The 17262-nt window shown below is 37.3% G+C and overlaps 1 protein-coding gene across 3 annotated transcripts in view; it reads right to left on the bottom strand.

Annotated features, from left to right (window-relative positions):
* Positions 1-4597: 4597 nt before the first annotated feature.
* The window catches only part of dock1 (dedicator of cytokinesis 1), a 506089-nt gene continuing 493424 nt past the window's right edge, over positions 4598-17262 (bottom strand). For all 3 annotated transcript variants that reach the window (XM_030163232.1, XM_030163231.1, XM_030163230.1), the window contains 4 exons: positions 16680-16878; positions 11527-11704; positions 8762-8898; positions 4598-5514 (listed from right to left, as the gene is read on the bottom strand). In XM_030163232.1, the coding sequence (XP_030019092.1) occupies positions 5419-5514; positions 8762-8898; positions 11527-11704; positions 16680-16878 (610 nt within the window). In that variant the 3' untranslated portion in view covers positions 4598-5418. The remainder of the gene's footprint in view (positions 5515-8761; positions 8899-11526; positions 11705-16679; positions 16879-17262) is intronic.

A 17262-nucleotide genomic window follows, 5' to 3' on the forward strand; every position in this document is an offset into this window, starting at 1 on the left:
AATGGGACTTCCTACCTGTTTGGTGGTCATGAGGTCACATGACTGGTCCATTCCATCATAAATTATATTCCTGTTAAAAAAATGGGTAAAAAAAACTGTTTCAGCTAAATTTAACCTCATGTAGTTCTGGTTATATTTGAGCCACAAGGTTAGCATTTTCGCTATAATTCAGTATATTTACATCTGATTTAGTTCAATACAGATGTTCATTATTGTGCACTGTCCCAATGAAATAAACTAATAAATTAAAAAAAAAAAAAAAAATTAAGAAAGGAAACTTTCTGACACTAGATAGCTTTAAGTTACTACTTCCTTTTCAAATTTTCATTTACAATTAGCATACCCTTCATATCCCATGAAATACACGCATTGATTATATTGATAACTGGGATAAAAGTTGAAAATATGACATTTTTCGACACACAGAACTGTGACACTCTAAACATGATGATTTTATCAAATATGGTTCAGTGCTGTCAATTAAAGCATCTTAAAATTGGCTGAAATGAGCCTAATCTTAACCATGTTCAGCAGCAAAATGCAACACATACATTCATTTAGCAAAAACCTGAATGCAAAAGCAACATATCACAGTAAAAAAAAAAACAACAACAGGGACCATTTTACTGCACAATACTTACATACTTGAACATGAATGCAGAACTTTTACTAGTGTTGGGGATATTTTCTGCAGTTAATTTTGCCGATTCACATTAGAAATAAAAGCAAAATTCGGATGTACCCTACCCAGCAGCATACAGAATCACTGATCTGAATCCCGATGCGTTTAGCTGCTTAATTGTGGGTTGTGCGTCATTGATCGGTGTTCAGGGACGGTTGTAAAACTACTGGACATTAATGGTTGCTCGTTTCCTCATGTGGCACCTTTGCTCTCTGCGTTTGTTTAACATGGAATCAATTAAAGAAATGAATTCCAACGATTTGAGCTTCCAGTTCGCATGCAGCGGGTCGAACGCACATTAGCGCTGAAAAAAAGCTTTAATGTGTTTTGGTTTTTCAAAGCAGTGAATGGACCTGCACTGATCCAAGTGGAAAGGTCTTTACCGGAGCAGAGGAAGGTGGAAATATGTAGAAAAACTGGAAGAATCATGGAGAAAAAAATAAAATTGTATCACGGTAAAAACTTGCATTTTTATTGAACATTACCTACTCCATTTCTTTGTGTGTTTGGAGAGCAATTTATCACCTAGACAGATACTATATGATCAAATAAAAGACACCTATAGTGCACATGCTGTACCTCGTACTCTGCAGGGCTAACATGTTCACAATGATGGGTTCCCTGCAGGATTAAATGGATTTTCAGCGTTTCAATAGCTACACATACATACTGTATGAGCAAAAAGGGAGTTTAGGTAAGCATATACACAAAAGGAAATGGATTAGACAGCAGGGTGAATGATTTTCCCTTGCTTTACCCTTTTTCCAATGAATTCGTGCCCCTCAGGTAGGCTATTTATGTAGAATTTAAAAAACAGCATTGATTCCTACATTTTTAGAGTGGGTACTGAGGTGTTTAATAAAGTAAAACAAGGAACAAAACTCACAAATGAGCTCACACATGGTCTCCTGTGATTGTTTTTCCCTCAAATAAAACTCCAAGGAAAAAGATGTCTTTCAAGGTTTCTAATTAGGGCAAAAAGAGCTTTGTAAAACCAACTTTCTTGAGATGTGGGGGGAAAAAAAAACAATTTGCAAACAACAGATGCTAGAGTTTGAGCATTTCTCCTCAGGCTCACACCTACTCACAAAGTGTCAGCAGAAAAGGAGAGCACAGGAATATCAGCCACCTGGGGCAAACACTTTAAAAAGGTCCCACAAGCCAGTTTTTGTGGTGTGAACAACAGGGTCTGTAAATACATTTACAAAATGTGCCAGCTACGATGAAATGACAGAACGGAGAATCAAGAAGTAACAGCAGCTGCGAGCCAATGTACACTGATACCAGCTGGAAATCAGTAAAAATGATATGTAGTCTATATTCAACCTGCGGTCCTGAATTACAACATCACATGAAATACTGACAAAAACTTATATAGAGGATAAGCACATCGGTGGAACTCACTGCGATGAAACCTACTGAATTTAGTCAAATGTCAATATTCAACTCGCTGTGAAAACACAAAAAACGTCTCAAATGGGAAAGTTTTGTAATTATGTAGAAATACTCCTCCTTGGTATGTGACGCAGCTGTAAAATAGCCTCAAAGATTCACTTATGTAGCTTACTGATAGCTACTAGTGGGCTAACTGCTAACAAGCAAAACACATGCACAGTAGCTAATGTTAGTGATCAGATTTGGACATTTCCAGTGAATGTTTTTACAGAACTAGCTACTGAGAGAAATGATGACGTAATGTTAGCTTTTAGTGTAGTAAGCTAACGGCTATTAAATACATGGAGTAGGTAATGCCAGTGATCAGATTTGGACGCTTTAAGTGAAAGATTTTTTACTTATATGACTTTTGTTTAGTACACTAATAGCTAATAAAATACATGTATGGTAGCTAAAGTGAGACACTGTCTAGCTACTACTGTTTTTTCTTAATTACTGATAAAATGATTGCAGAATATTAGCAGTTTGTTTACTATTGGGGAGCTAATCCCGAGGGGAAATTCAGAATACAGAATGCGGTCACCGCTCTACAAAAACAGTCATACCACATCAACAATCAACAAATAAATAAATGCAGTGTAAAGTAGATAAGAATAAGTTAGATTAAAAAGAAAGTAGAATTAAAAGACAAAATGTGTTTTCTACCTATCACATAAAAACATAACTAAAAAGTTCATTGAAAATGCCCAAATCTTATCACTAACATTAACTAAGTAATTAGCTACTAATAAAAAATACCTTACCTTACCACTGGGATGCTAGCAGTAAATAATATCAGCATTTGTATGATATTTTTTAGCTGAAATTCCATCCTTAGAAATAAAAATGACAGTAATGATGGCTTTTAGCTGAGTACTGATAAGATAATTGTAATTAACTCAGGTGTCAAGAGTCAGACACTTTCTAGCTAACATTTTTCTTTTTTTCTAAATTTTGGTAAGACACTTTTTTAGCTATTTTTTCTTTGACGTTTTCTTTTGACTTTGTTGTAGATAAAATGTTTACATGATGATAGCTGTTAGCTTACCACTTGTAAGTAAGTAAGTTAGGGAACAGGTGTTCAGGGTAAGACACTTTCTGGTTAACGTTCTACTAAAGTTTTATTTAATTAATGTTAAAAATGATTGTAATTATCAGTGTTTTTAGGTAAAATTCTGTACTTGATTTTGTAAATGGTGTAATATTAGCTGCTAGCTTAGTAGTTTTAATAAGCTTTTTACTATTACTGTTTGTTTTTATTTAACTAATAATAAATTGAAAGGGTAATGTTTGCAGGTAATTAAATGGTGTGTAAGTAAAGTGTAAACTACAATGACCAACTTTATGCTTTTACCAAAACTGGAAAAAAAGAGCTGTTTTTTTTTGTTTTTGTCATGTTTTAATCGTACACAGCGTATAGTAGCGTCAATGTTTTTTGTGTATTAATGTTTCATTGCTGGTTTCAGTGTGTGTTCTTATAAAGATCGTGTTGTGGGATGTTTTTCGTCTCATCCTCACCGATGTCAGTGCAAACCCTCTACACTTAAAAGGGAAAATCTAAAGTTCCTTTGCTTATTAAAACTGATTATGAAGAAGTAATTAAAAATATAGTCTTTGATAATACTGTCATCAAAAAGGTGTAGACAGATGCCAAGTACAGCTAAAAGGATTAGCTTTCAACTTCTTTTAAAACCTCTACTATGTCATAAGCTCTGCTGTTAACTGTCATTTCCCATTAGGAGTTTTTCCACTGACACGCAAACTAATGCACATATTATGAAACAAATTAAACTGTAATTAATTCTGAAGCTGCAGCACAACAGATAATTATAAAGTGACTTAATGGTTCAAACTCCAATCATTTGGAGTCAAAATACATTAAATTCATCAGGCACAGAGCGGTTGAGGATGGGAGTGCTGTGACGCCCAATCTATAACTATCCAAGTTTTCAAACAACAGAATTTAATGAAAACCCATTAAATTATGTGCATGACGGGTTATTACTGCACAGCACAGTTAAGAAACCATCGTGTTAAAGACAGAATGCTGAGTTTGACCTTCAGCATATTCCATAAAAAAGAATGAAGCAAGTGAAAAAGTGCATCCTGTGATTTTGTTGGCTCAACCGCACTAGTGTAGTATTTGTAAAATATGGGCCACAATCCAGATCCAGGCTTCCTGCTTTGAAAGGAGAAATGATAGGTTTGTGAGCAGCTCCATTATGGAAATGAGATTGCATTAGCCTATACAGAAGTCATCCTGTGGCGTAACCATTTGTGTTGTGTTGGTAATGAAGCGGCGGTGTTGTGATGGCTGTCAATCACGGAGGCGGAAAGCTTCATTACTCTTCGGCGTTTAGTTGAAGTGAGGGAACACGTACAGATTGCCAGTTTGTTTTGGATTTCTGAATTGTGGAAACACTCACATCTATTTTCAGCTCCTCTCGGTGTAGACAAAATAATGAGGCTGAGATGTTTTTATTTATTTATTTATTTTTTAAAAATACATACATTGGAAAGTTTATTCAGAAGTCATGTCAGTAGTGAATTGGAAACAGTCAAATGTTATTGAAATCCAAGGTTACAGCAATCAAGGACGACGTCTAGACAATGATAAAGTGGTGGAGTTAGTCGTATGTGCACTCCAAAACACCAGTTCTGCCAATAAAATCAGTGATAGGTTCTCACATACCAAGTCTATATAGTCCCTGTCAATTCCAAACCTACAAGCCCTTTTTGTTTGATATAAATGCCACGTAATCTAAAGATACGTTAATACAAAAAGAATCATGATCCAACCACATACAAAAAAAAGAAATAAAATAAAATCATATATACAAACCTCTGTACATAGTGGAAATATGAATAAAGGCGATGTGGTATTTAATGAGCTATGTGCTCTCGTATACGTGAGAGTGGGTCAGTTTGGCAAAGCTGTTGGTCCAAGCTTATCTGTCTGAACACAATCTCATGTCCAATAAAGTCTTGCCGTGGCGTCGCTTGTTGACAGCATCTACAAATTCAGTGACTACTCATCTGTGCGACATGTTCCCTGCTGCAGACTGCGTCGTCGTCAAACTGAAAGCAAAGTTAAAAAAAAAAAAAAAAAAAAAAAAAAAAAAAAAAAAGGAAAAGAATAAAAACAGACAAGGATAAGAGGGGGCGGGCCGCGGTGAGGTATTCATCTTGTCAAACTGGGACAGAGAGCGAGGAATGTGTGGGTAAAAGCAACCGCGGTAACTGCTGATGTTGTTTTTGTTGTGTTGTCAGTGTCGTTTTGGTCCGACTGTCAGCGTCTTTGTTCACTGTACAATTCCTGAATCGATGGAGGCCTGTTTCCTTGTGGTCTTGGGAGGTGGCGGCGGAGGGGTCTTGCTAGGCAGCGGAGGGGGCATGTGCTGCAAAAACATTACAATTATTATTATTATTATTAGCATCCAAAAATCAGGTGTAAACAGGAAAAAATGATGAATCAAGCCTCAAGAGTTCAAGCTAATATCACTGCAGAACAGGCTTAATTATTCCCTAAAACAAATAAAGCAACATTTCAGGAAATATACCAGACCTAAACAAAATTAACTGGAATATTCAGACTGATTTTATGGGCCAAATATATCGCTAATGGCATGTATGGAAATATTTTGCTGCAAAAAGGCTATTCTTCTAAACTCAAGTCATATTTCTATTGCAACATTTACATTTTTATGTCACAAATATTGGATCATCACATTTCTAGGCTCATAAATATCAGTCTTCAGATGGTAAGCTTAGCACAAAATGATGCAAAAGATGTTAAAACAATCACATTTTGTAGTTTTACAGGAGGATTTTGGATCAGACTATGATGCTATTATTACATAATTATCATATTCATTAATTTGAGGTAATTGTGATAGTTGAGGTAACAGTTTTCATTCATCTTTATAAAAACAGTTGGATGAAATTAACAGAAGCAACATGTTTTATCATTATTTCCACATGTTTTTCCAGTGTTTGACTAGTGCTCTTTTAATGTTGTCATCTCATTGTCACACTCTTCTTCTACAATGGAAATTGTTTTTATTTATTTATTTTTACCTTGGTCTACTTTTCATTTCATGGTCACTTAGCAGCGACAAATTAATTGTCTAAGTTCCAAAATTCTCCCTCTTCATACAGTGCATATCTATATTTAACCCATAAAGACCCAGTGCTACTTTTGTGGCAATTCCAAAATAGTTTTTCTCTATATTTAACTTCTCTTAGTCTAATATAATGCTCTGTATTTTGCATTTTTAAGTGAAAATCACATATTTTTGTGTATTTCATTTCGTGATATTGAAGATTTTCATTGAAGCTCAAATTAAAGTTGAGGGTTACTATATCAAAAACACAGAAAACTGAAGAAAATTAGACTTTTTCAGTAAAATATATCCTTAATTGAACATAAACCAAGTGTCTCCACCCACTGTCATTTATCATTATTTATATTTATTACCATTTATTGTAATATTATCCTCTTTATTTTGCGTATTTTCAGTGTAAATCATGTATTTTCTTATATTTAATTCAGTGATCATGTAGATGTTCATAAAAGCTCAAATTAAATTTAGAGGTTATTATATCAAAATGGAGAAAAAATGACTTTTTCAGTAAAATCTATCATTAACCCTTTCATGCATGAATTATGAAAACCTTTGTCACGATTTTTTTTCCTGAGTGTTTTTATTCATCTTTAGGCATGAAAAAAAAACCCAATGTGACTGAAATTTTTTTAATGAACCTATTTTTTATGGAGTTACAAAAATGTCCGCTCAGCTGGACACCATGCATTTAATTTATGAAGCAAAAAAACATGAATTTACTGATATACTGTGTGAAAACTATGAAATAAAAACATTTTTAATGCTGCTAATCTTATTTTTTCTCATATATTAACATACTCTAATACTAGTTATTACTCATTTCATGGAGATAATATGCAAAAAACCCCAAAACTTTTTGCTCAAAAAATAAACTTTTAATTACAGTCTAATAACAATCAGCACTTGATTTATACTCAAACATGTTACTGGAGATCAGGTTTATCAATAACAGCAAAGTTACAGTAATGGTATGAATTACAGTGTATGAGATAATGCATAAGTGTCCACTGTGTTGGTTGATATGGAACTAAAACAACAAAATCCATGAAAATACCAGAGAACAGCTGTTGAATAGCTGTCCACTGTAATGACCACTATGCATGAAAGGGTTAACTGAACATAAACCAAATGTCTCCATCCACTGTCATTGATCCAACTCCATGGGTTTTACTGGTGAATCAATGTTGTAGAAGATGACGGTGTTTCCACAGTAACTATGGAGCTTCTGAACGCCCAAATGGGTCATATCTGATGACCATGAAAAGATGACAAACTGTATTTTACACCAATTATTTACATGTATTAATAAGATTAGTAGATAAACAGATGTTAAACAGTTTAGATCAGTAGATGCTTTGGTCACTGGTGGATGTTTGGGTCTTTAGGGGTTAAGCTAATATTATAACCATGCTACAGTCGTGGAATAAAGCTAAGAAAATGGCAATTATTCATAAACTCAGATTTCAATATTGTGACAGTCCTAGGTGTTGCGTCGCCGTAGTCTCTGAGGTTGCCAGACAACCAGCAAAGCCACCAGGACTAACTATTACACACAGAATTAGCCTGGTAGTAATAACATTTACCGAACAGGAATAACAGTGGGATCAATCACAACTAGCTCTTGACAGAAAAGCGAGGAAGCTTATCAGCCCAAACGTCAAACTTTTAATTCCAGTGTGAGTGGTGTAATTGTCTGGACAGTGCACCATTCCACTGCTAATGTTCTTCAGATATGTCTCATTTCAGTTCTGTTCAGCACTTTTTAGTATCTGCTTTCCCGGTGCTTTTCTGTTAAGCTGCGCGTCCCATTTAAAACACATCAAGTCCAACAGAGAGAACAGACAAGGACTAATGTTAGTAGATGACCTCACCTCGGCCTCCGTCAAGGACTGTAAATGAAGAGCTGCTGTCACTCAATCTGTGAACATCTGCTCTCACTACATTACTGTCAGCCTCCTGCCACACCGCCAGCCCGGGCTCCGTTTTACTACCTGTCCACGGGCCGTGACAGTGGATAAATAAGATTAGTTAACGGAGTGGCGAGGCGAGAGGACGGCTAGCGAAGACGTTGGTGAGTGTGGAGAGACGAGCTGCTGATTAACAGCGGGAGAGCTCCTGATGGATGTGAGAGGTAAAGCAATCATCCAATCAATCACGTCTGAGCCGCGGGCCGGCTGAAGAGAACGAGCATAAATAACAGCGGGGTGGACAGGCGGGTGGAGGCCCTCGCCGCTAACTGAGTAATGCCTACACTTTTCTGTGACACACGCTGCAAAAAAAATGACGCATGAACGCAGCACATCCACAAATGTTAGAGTGAAACATGCACACACCCACACAGATATGAATGGAGAAACATTAAGACAGGATGTAAAGGTGGAAGGTGGAAGGGAAAGTAGGGGACGCCCAAAAATGATGATGGCGACCTGCATGTCAGGAGCAGCGTAGCGTCGCCTTCGTGTTTCATTATAAGGCCTGAGCGTCATTACAAAGCTTGTCTTGGCCCAATTAAAACACCTACCCTTTGATGTGGTGGGGGCGGCGGGGGCGTCGAGGGACTCGTCAAGTCTTGATTATCGAACAGGTTGCCGTAATCAGCCGTGCTGCCTTTCACCGGCAGCGGAGGAGGGGTTTCGCCCATCCCGTTCAGCTCCAGACCTGGGTGAGAGGATGCTCATCAGCTCATGCAACTCATCAAGCGGGATCAGGATTTGCTTAAAATGTAGGCTGAGACCGAAAATAGATCATTTGGCCTATTTATGGAAAATCCTCTTACACCCCCTTAAAATAAGTGTTTCAATGTAGTGAAGGAAAAAAGAGCTAAAGGGAAGAATTCAGAAGTACTCAACACTGTACTTCATACATTTTAACTAAATCATCCGTACATTCTACTCTTTGTTTTCTAATGCATCCAAAAGGGAATTTTCACTTTTACTTTGCATCACTGCATGTCTTCCTAGCATCAAGATTCCACAGATGACACAGTAACGCATAAAAATGATGACTCTAGTGCAGATCACACACAGCAGAGGTAACCACGTATATCGCATAAAAAGACAGAACAGACAAAGAGGGGAGACTTCACAACAAAGAAAAAGTGCCATCAGTTTAATGAGAGTTTGGAACAAGGAGGTGTGCTTTATAATCTCTGAACCTGGAAAATGTAATGATAGCTTAGCCTTTAACCGCCATTAGGGAGCACTTACGTACAAACAGCATTGTTATGTCATTAAACTCTAATCGTAGTAACTGAAAAGACACAGTTGCTGAAAAATGCTACTAATGAGAATGTTGGTATAATTTTTGCTGTGTATGTGTGCTGTTTTTTGGAAAATCGTCAGAGAATGTAGGTCGTAAGTGTCACTGTGACAAATCTGAATGCAACACCAGTAACAATAGAATGGCTATGTCTAGACAGACTCCATTTATTTAGCAGGATACACACTAATGTTGGTATTAGTTTTGTTAAAACTACCATTACCTCATCTCCAAGGATGAGGACAAGGACAAGAACAACATATCAGAGCTGAAATTCGACATTTAAGCTTAAAAAAGGTTAAGCGATCTTTGTGGTCAGAGCTCAGCTTCACTGTCACACACATTTTGGACATGCCCCAACATCACTACCTATTGGACTGAAACTTAAGAGACTTTGTCTAAGATTTTTAAGAGACAGCTCCCTCCAGACCCAATAACAATAATGCTCTGTGTGGAACCAGCAGGAGTGGACCTTTTTTATTTATTTTTTTACACTTTATTTTTATTGTTTGATTTCTGTACAATACAAAACAAAGATAAAGGACATTTTGAATACATTGACCATAATAAACCTTTGTGACTTAAAACTGGGTTTAGTAATGTGACGTTGAAATGAAAATTGTCCATTTCTTCCATTTATCATAACACTGCTCAACTTGAGTCCTCAATCTATGAGTCAGAATCTCCGACTCAAATATTCCATTCACAATTTGTAGCCAGTCGTTAGTTGTAGGTAGTTTGAATCTGCACCATGTTTTGGTAATAGTCTTTTTACAGGCTGCTAATAGAATTTTAAATAAATATCCATCATTTTTTCTTACATTATTAAGGAGTGGACCTTAGTACTAAACAGAGTGTTGTTTTGAGGTTTGTGACATTACTGACCCGATGCTTTATTCTGTTAAACTGGAAGAACAAAAATCCTCCAGCTCATCAGGCTCTGTTGGAAGACATGTAACACTTAAATTTGGAGGAAATCTAATTTTCACTAAAAGATAATGTAAAGTTATTTATTTATAGATTACTTTAATACTAGCAGCATTGTACCCATGGTGCCATTATACGATAGCGCCCTCCTGTGGTGCAACAGCGGCCTTGTACCCGTATGTCCTCCCATGCTGCAACATCGATCACACATCAACGGGACACAGGGCGGGGCCGAAACGTGCATTATATAGTAGGGTTAAGTAAGTAAGCAGAACCCCCCCCTTTTTTTTTATGTGTGTGTGTGCACATGTGAATGCAGGTGTAGTGTTCTTGTTCTGGCATCACAAATATTAGATACTGTATATGACTGTATATGTATATATATTTTATATTGTCATTGTTCTAATTTCAATAAAAAGAGTTTAAAAAAAAGCTTTAAAAAAGTAATCCCAAAGTAGCAAATTTTATTCTAATTCGATGAAGGAATTAAAAATTATTACTTGCACATTCACAGGTTCAGCAGGTTCAGCCTTGTTTTGTAAACTACCACAGCCCTGCACTTCAACACTACACTATCCACGGTGCATTTTAATGACTCAAACTCCAGATTTTCAGATACAAATCTTTAAAGATCCTGGAGTGAAATCACTGATCAGCTCAACTGTTTCACTTTCTATATGAAAGACGCATAATAACCCAGACCACATCTTCCGACTGTGCATCACCATGCAGAGTTGTCATCTCTAATAAAATGAAGTTGCAAAAGCAGCTTTTCGCAGTTCATTATGGCACTTTAAATAGTATCCGAACACACGGAGTTGACTAGGTGTGAATGTGGTGTTCACATCAGCACCAACACAGAGCATTTTACAGCTGAATCTGTGGTTCTGGCAGGTGGGATGCATATGGCAATTTAAAGAAATATTGCTAATAACACATGCAGCCTGAGGGTTTAAAGATACAGCGCATCATCACATGGACCGACACATGTGGCAACAGTGATGCAAGAAGTAGAACAGAGAGCAGAACAGAATCTCCTGAAGCACAAAGATTGCACAGGCTCTGGAGTGTGATCTGAAGGCAGTGGGAGTTTGTTCTTACTGGACATGGCGTGGAGGCTAAAGGAGGGTTTGTTCCTGGGGGTGATGGGTGGGGGTCCCGGTGAGGAGGTGGAGTTGGAGGATGCAGACGGGGGTCCGGGGGACACCGAGAGCCGACGGTCTCCGCCCAGCTGGTTGAGAACTTGACTCCTCGGCCTCTGTGGCCGCAAGGGGCTGATCTGTGGTGATTAGACAAAAACATAGGTGCCGTCAGGGACTCAGAGCATCAGTCATTAGCAGTGTTGGGAGTAACAAAAGTAATGCATCATATCCAAGCAAACATGACACATACAGTGGCGGAAAAAATTATTAGACCATCAAAAGTCATCAAAAACAATGGTAATGCAATCAAGTACTAACTCCTGTGTGTATCATGTGACTAAAACAGACAGAAAAGAAAACATGGAATGCCTAAAACCACTGTTTTTGTCAGTACAATGCCATAGCTATTGATATAAGAACTGAAGTTTGTTTGGTTATTATCAAGAAAACATGGAAAATGAATAGATATCAGCTCTGAAATTAAACTACTATGAGCTATTTTTGTTGGTATCATTATATTTGTCCAAACAAATGTACCTTTAGTTGGACCAGGCATTAAAATGAACAAGAGACTGAAGAAAATAAGGGTGGTCAAATAATTTTTTTTTCCGCAACTGTATATTGTATTTCCTTTCTTGAATAAAAAATAAATATACCTATAAAAAAAGTAATGCATTACTGTATCAGATTACTTTTTGCTGTAGCACAGTAGTGTAAAGCGTTACTGATCAATTTTCAGTAATATTTTACTCGGTACATGTGCAATAGCGCTTGTCGCCCATAATTTAATTACTCAAATGAGAAAAAAACAAACAAAACAAAAACAACAAGACTGTCGGACCTTAAGGAAAGTTCTATTTCCTGCTGGTGTTCAGCCAATGGGTGAAGACGCCAGAAGACAGTCCATTGTCCACATGGACGTATGCTCATTACTAACCCTAACCCTGCTTTACAGAAGCTAGTTAGCATGAGCCATGTAATCAGCAATGACAAGGTAAGCTAACGTTTCTATGACTAGTTAGAATTCTTTATCGATTGCAGATTTATCTACCAGCGTCCTCGGTGCCCTGCCCCCTGTTTGAACATGTAAAATGTTGGGAAAAAAATGCAAGCATTTCTGCTGGGATTCGAACATCATAGACCGTAGCGTTACTCACTGAGCTATCCATCCACATGTATTTCGGGGGGTGGATGTGTGTGGTGGTGGTGGTTGGGTTTTACTGACAATGTGCCATTTATGACGAGTGTCTCTATGTAACTCAAAAGTAATATAGGAGTCATGTAACGCATTACAATTCTGAGACAGTAATATTGTAAGGTAAGGAATTACTTTTAAATAACAGGAAGAAGTAATCTGTAATGGATTACAGTTTGGAAGTAACTTTCACAACACTGGTCATTAGGGAGCCATCACAGTAAAACAACCAAAATTGCACAGAGTCAACAAAACGGTACTGTGAGAGCGAACAGTTGTATCTATGATGGAATTTAGCAGAAGATAATAAAACAATAAAAGATCGCTTAAAGTTGTTTTGACGCCTCCTCTGGGGTTAGCAAGTGCATGCACACATATTTAGGAGACTATTTGTATTCCTAAAGGAGAAACCATTTGGATAAATGTGCTCATAGAGTTGCAACGTCTTATTTGTGGTTACGAGTAATTGTTTGCATGCAAGAGTGCGTTCTTGCCGCTTTATTATGGCTGGAATTTGAATATGAAAAGATATGTCCTCAGGGCTATTCCTCACTGTAGGCTACATTAACAAGCAACTTCGTAATTGGCCAAACTCAAACAGCTCGCCACAAGGGAGACACTGAAAATAACAGCACATTTCATTCTGGGATGTTATTTTTTTTTTTGGAGTCTTTAAAAAAACAAATGTGAAATTTGTTCTCCAGGCAAGACGGCTATTTTTTTTTTTTTTTTTCACGTTAATGCACAAATAAGGGAATTGAAATTCTTGTCTGACAGTGCAGGTGCTTGGAAACCAGCAGCTCCCTCTAGGTGCTCTACTCTTGAACCCTGAGGCCGTAGACCCCACATCATAAGCCAGACGGCTCGGCTGCTACCGGGGGCCTCCATTGGATGCCATTCCTCTGCTTATCTGAATGCCGTTAGCCACCAAGCGATCCCACAGAGCCTGTGATACCGCTCTGCTTTAATGGACACACAGCAGTGGTGATGAGAGACACCAGCACAGCGGTGGGTAGGAATATGAAGATGTGGAGACGGCAGTGAGAAATGGAGCAGCGAGTCAGATGGCAGAAATGATGCATGATGAAAGGAAAATTAGGGTGAAGGGAAAAGAGATGCAGAGACAGGTCTGAGCATGAATGAAACACTAGTGCAGGAAATACAATAGAGTGAGATGGATGCAAAACAGTTCCAGAGATCGACTGTCAGAATGTTAAAATACAAGCCTGACGACAGTACGAGAGGACCATTAAAAGTACAAGGAGATGTTAATGGAGAAACTGAAGCTACTCAAAGGGGCTGCATGTAGTATCTATACTTTGAAATACTAACTATGACCTCAAATTATCAATAGTGTTTAGAATTAAGAGCTATGACGTTCTGCCAAAGATGTGAATGTACTAGATTGTAGAGATACGAACTGAATTATTTCCAGTGACGGGCAGGGGGATTTATGTGACCACTAGAGGGAGTAGTGAGTCACTCTGCTGGCCTAACATGGTGAAGGAAAATTAACAACATAAGGCCTTTGACCAAAACATCTGAAAGTGACCAGGTGGGATGAGAACCATTAAGAAACAACTTTTATTTATTTTATTTAATTTTATTGTAATTTTATTTATTTACCTGCCTAGTTTACTCAGTTCTGGTTCTAGTTATTGTTACCATTATAATTATCACCATGGTTATGTTAATATTGTTGATATGTTCTTGTGAGGGTCTTCGCCACTTTGCTCTTCCTTTTTCTTCCCCCTTCACTCTCTCCCCTTCTCTCTTCCCCCTTTCTACTCCTCCCTCCTGTTCCTTCATGTCAGGTCCGGCATCAAAATGTGGTTCAACAAAACTCAAAATAAAGACAGTGGAATATCAAGGGGAGTCTCATATACTTTATGAAGTTTCCCTCGGCAAAGCAAATTTGTTCAGCACAAAAAGGCAGCCAGGCCACCATTCTGCTGTTATGATGCTGGACAAGACAAGTTTAAAAAACAAAAACAAACAAAAAAAACTTTTAGAGTCAAAGAAAAGAAGTGATAAAAATAGAGGAACTCAGCTGTAAATGTCAAGAATGGAGTTTGATGCTGAAATGGCAGCGTTTCTTCTACACGAGTTTGATTCTGAGGCTTATGAAGGTATAAAGTTATTATGGGATGTTTGTATCTTTGCTAAGCTGCTGTTTGTTGATCCATGGTTCAGACTAAACTGTGACAGTTCTGACCTTGTTTGTTGGATTCCAAACAGATCTTTAGTTCAGTTATTGACAACACAAACCAAACAGAAAACAGAAGTGATTTGTGGTTTTACTGTGGCGGTTTTCAGTCTAAAAACAGAGCTAGGCTAACAGAACAAAGTTAACAGAGCTAAGCTAACAGAGCCATAATGTAAACTATCAGCTGATGCAGCACATGAAAATTATACGATAGATTTATTTTGAGCAGCTGTTAAAATAAGTGTCTACGAGTTTTAGTTTGAAGAAGAAAACTTGATGATACCATACTACAGATGTGTGTAAACAATGAGCTTTATACTTTATTTAGTAACTGATACAGTCTGTGGATACATAGGGATTATTCATTAGTGGTTTTGGATTGAAGTGTGTTCTGGTACCAGACTGACCCCTGCTGGTAGAGTTTGGAATATCAGTACGACATATGCTCACTTTAAGTACTCCAGCACAAAATTCAAAGGAGTTATTCTTGAGTATTTCCATTTTAGGTAAGTTTATACCCTCTTTTCCAGAACAGCTTAGAGGAGAAAATTACAAATTTTAATCCACTATTTATGGAAATTTGACTTGATATGTGTTTTTTACAGGATTGTGGCACCAGTATGATGATTGCAGACTGTAGAATAGGAAGTGTTGGCGTAGATTAAACTTTGTAGTTGTATAAGTAGTTAATCTTAAACCAATTATAAACATGTACAGCAGTATATGTATGTATATAGGTATATATGCATATTTATACTTCCTTTTTTTTTTCTTTTCTCTGTGATATTTTGTACTTATGTTTAAGTGCAAGTTTGCATCTCACAAACTCTGTTACATTTGTCCAGAAGGATAAGTGGCTTGTTTTGTGATTTTTCTTTTGTTTTGTTTTGTATGTGTGTTTTTTGTATGTTCTGTTCTGTATTAAAACAACAACTCCTACTGTTTAGACATTTTTTTTGCACAATTGCTGTAAAAAATTCAATAAAAAATAACTGAAAAACAAAAAACAAAAAACAAAACAAACAAACAAAAAACAAACAAACAAACATGTACAGCAATAAAATGGAACATACACATTAATGCAGTAGTAACATGAATCCAGAAACCTATCTAAAAGTAAAACACTGACAGGGACCACCTACTACACTTGGGTTTCAGTTTTTATTCTTCAACTATAATACTTTTGCTGGAATTGGTATTTTTATTGATCGAAATACTTCCTCCACTACTGTTTTCCAGTTTCTGTGTTCATCTTTGAGCTCATTTGCCCCGTTTTCACCCGTTTATTTGACAATCCACTGTGGATTCATCAACTAAAACATGAAATGAAAAAGATGACATATGCATGTGTGTTTGGGAGATCGTCTATTGATACAGTTATTTTTTTCCCACCTGCCTTTTGGAAATGCGGTGCAATTTTATTGTCTTTGTTGACATGCTGATATACTACCAAAAAAAAAACAAAACTCCATCACAGGCTCTGCTGTTATTGAGGCAAGAAGTGAAAAGACAGAACAAAGAAGAGCTGTGTAGGGTGGGAAAGAAAAAAAAAAAAAAGAAGAGGGAAAGTAAAAAAATAAATTATAGGGGTGGTTAGAAGAGAAATGGGAACACAAAGCTGAGAGAAGAGGAGGGTTAGAAAAGAAAACAGAGGAAAATGGACTGGGGCAAGTGGAGAATTAAATCCTTGTAGAGGACACTTTTTCAGTACCGTCTCTGACAGTATGACAGCTTCAGTGGGCTGCAGAGGGATCTCCGTGGTCTTCATCTCTTTGTCAAACATCTCCTGGTGCTTGCTGTTTCTCTTCTCCTTCTTTTTCTCTTTACGCTCTCTCTCCGGTTCGTCTCGGTCCAGCTTGTCCTGAGACTTCGTGTGCAGCTTCTTTGGGAGGAGAGGCTCTAGAGCAAACCTGCAGGATATTAACAAGAAGTCCCATAAATATTACAGTACTGTGCAGAAGTCCCGGTTCATTAAAGTTCTAATGTGATGAACAGGACATCTTATAGCTGCAGCTATGATGTGTCCCAATAGTTTTGTCCATATAGTTTACAAACATCAATATTTCCTTAAAGTTAAATGGGAGATTTTTCTTCCGAAGTGTTTATTACCTCCGCCAAGGAGGTTATGTTTTTGCCAGGGTTTGTTTGTTTGTTTGTCTGTCCGTTAGTGTGCAACATAACTCAAAAAGTTATGGACAGATTTTGATGAAATTTTCAGGGTTTGTTGGAAATGGGATAAGGAATAAATGATTAAATTTTGGTGGTGATCGGGGGTGGGGGGGCCCACGGGGGGG

The sequence above is a fragment of the Sphaeramia orbicularis genome, chromosome 19 (genome assembly GCF_902148855.1).
Source record: "Sphaeramia orbicularis chromosome 19, fSphaOr1.1, whole genome shotgun sequence".
Classification (NCBI taxonomy): Eukaryota; Metazoa; Chordata; class Actinopteri; order Kurtiformes; family Apogonidae; genus Sphaeramia; species Sphaeramia orbicularis.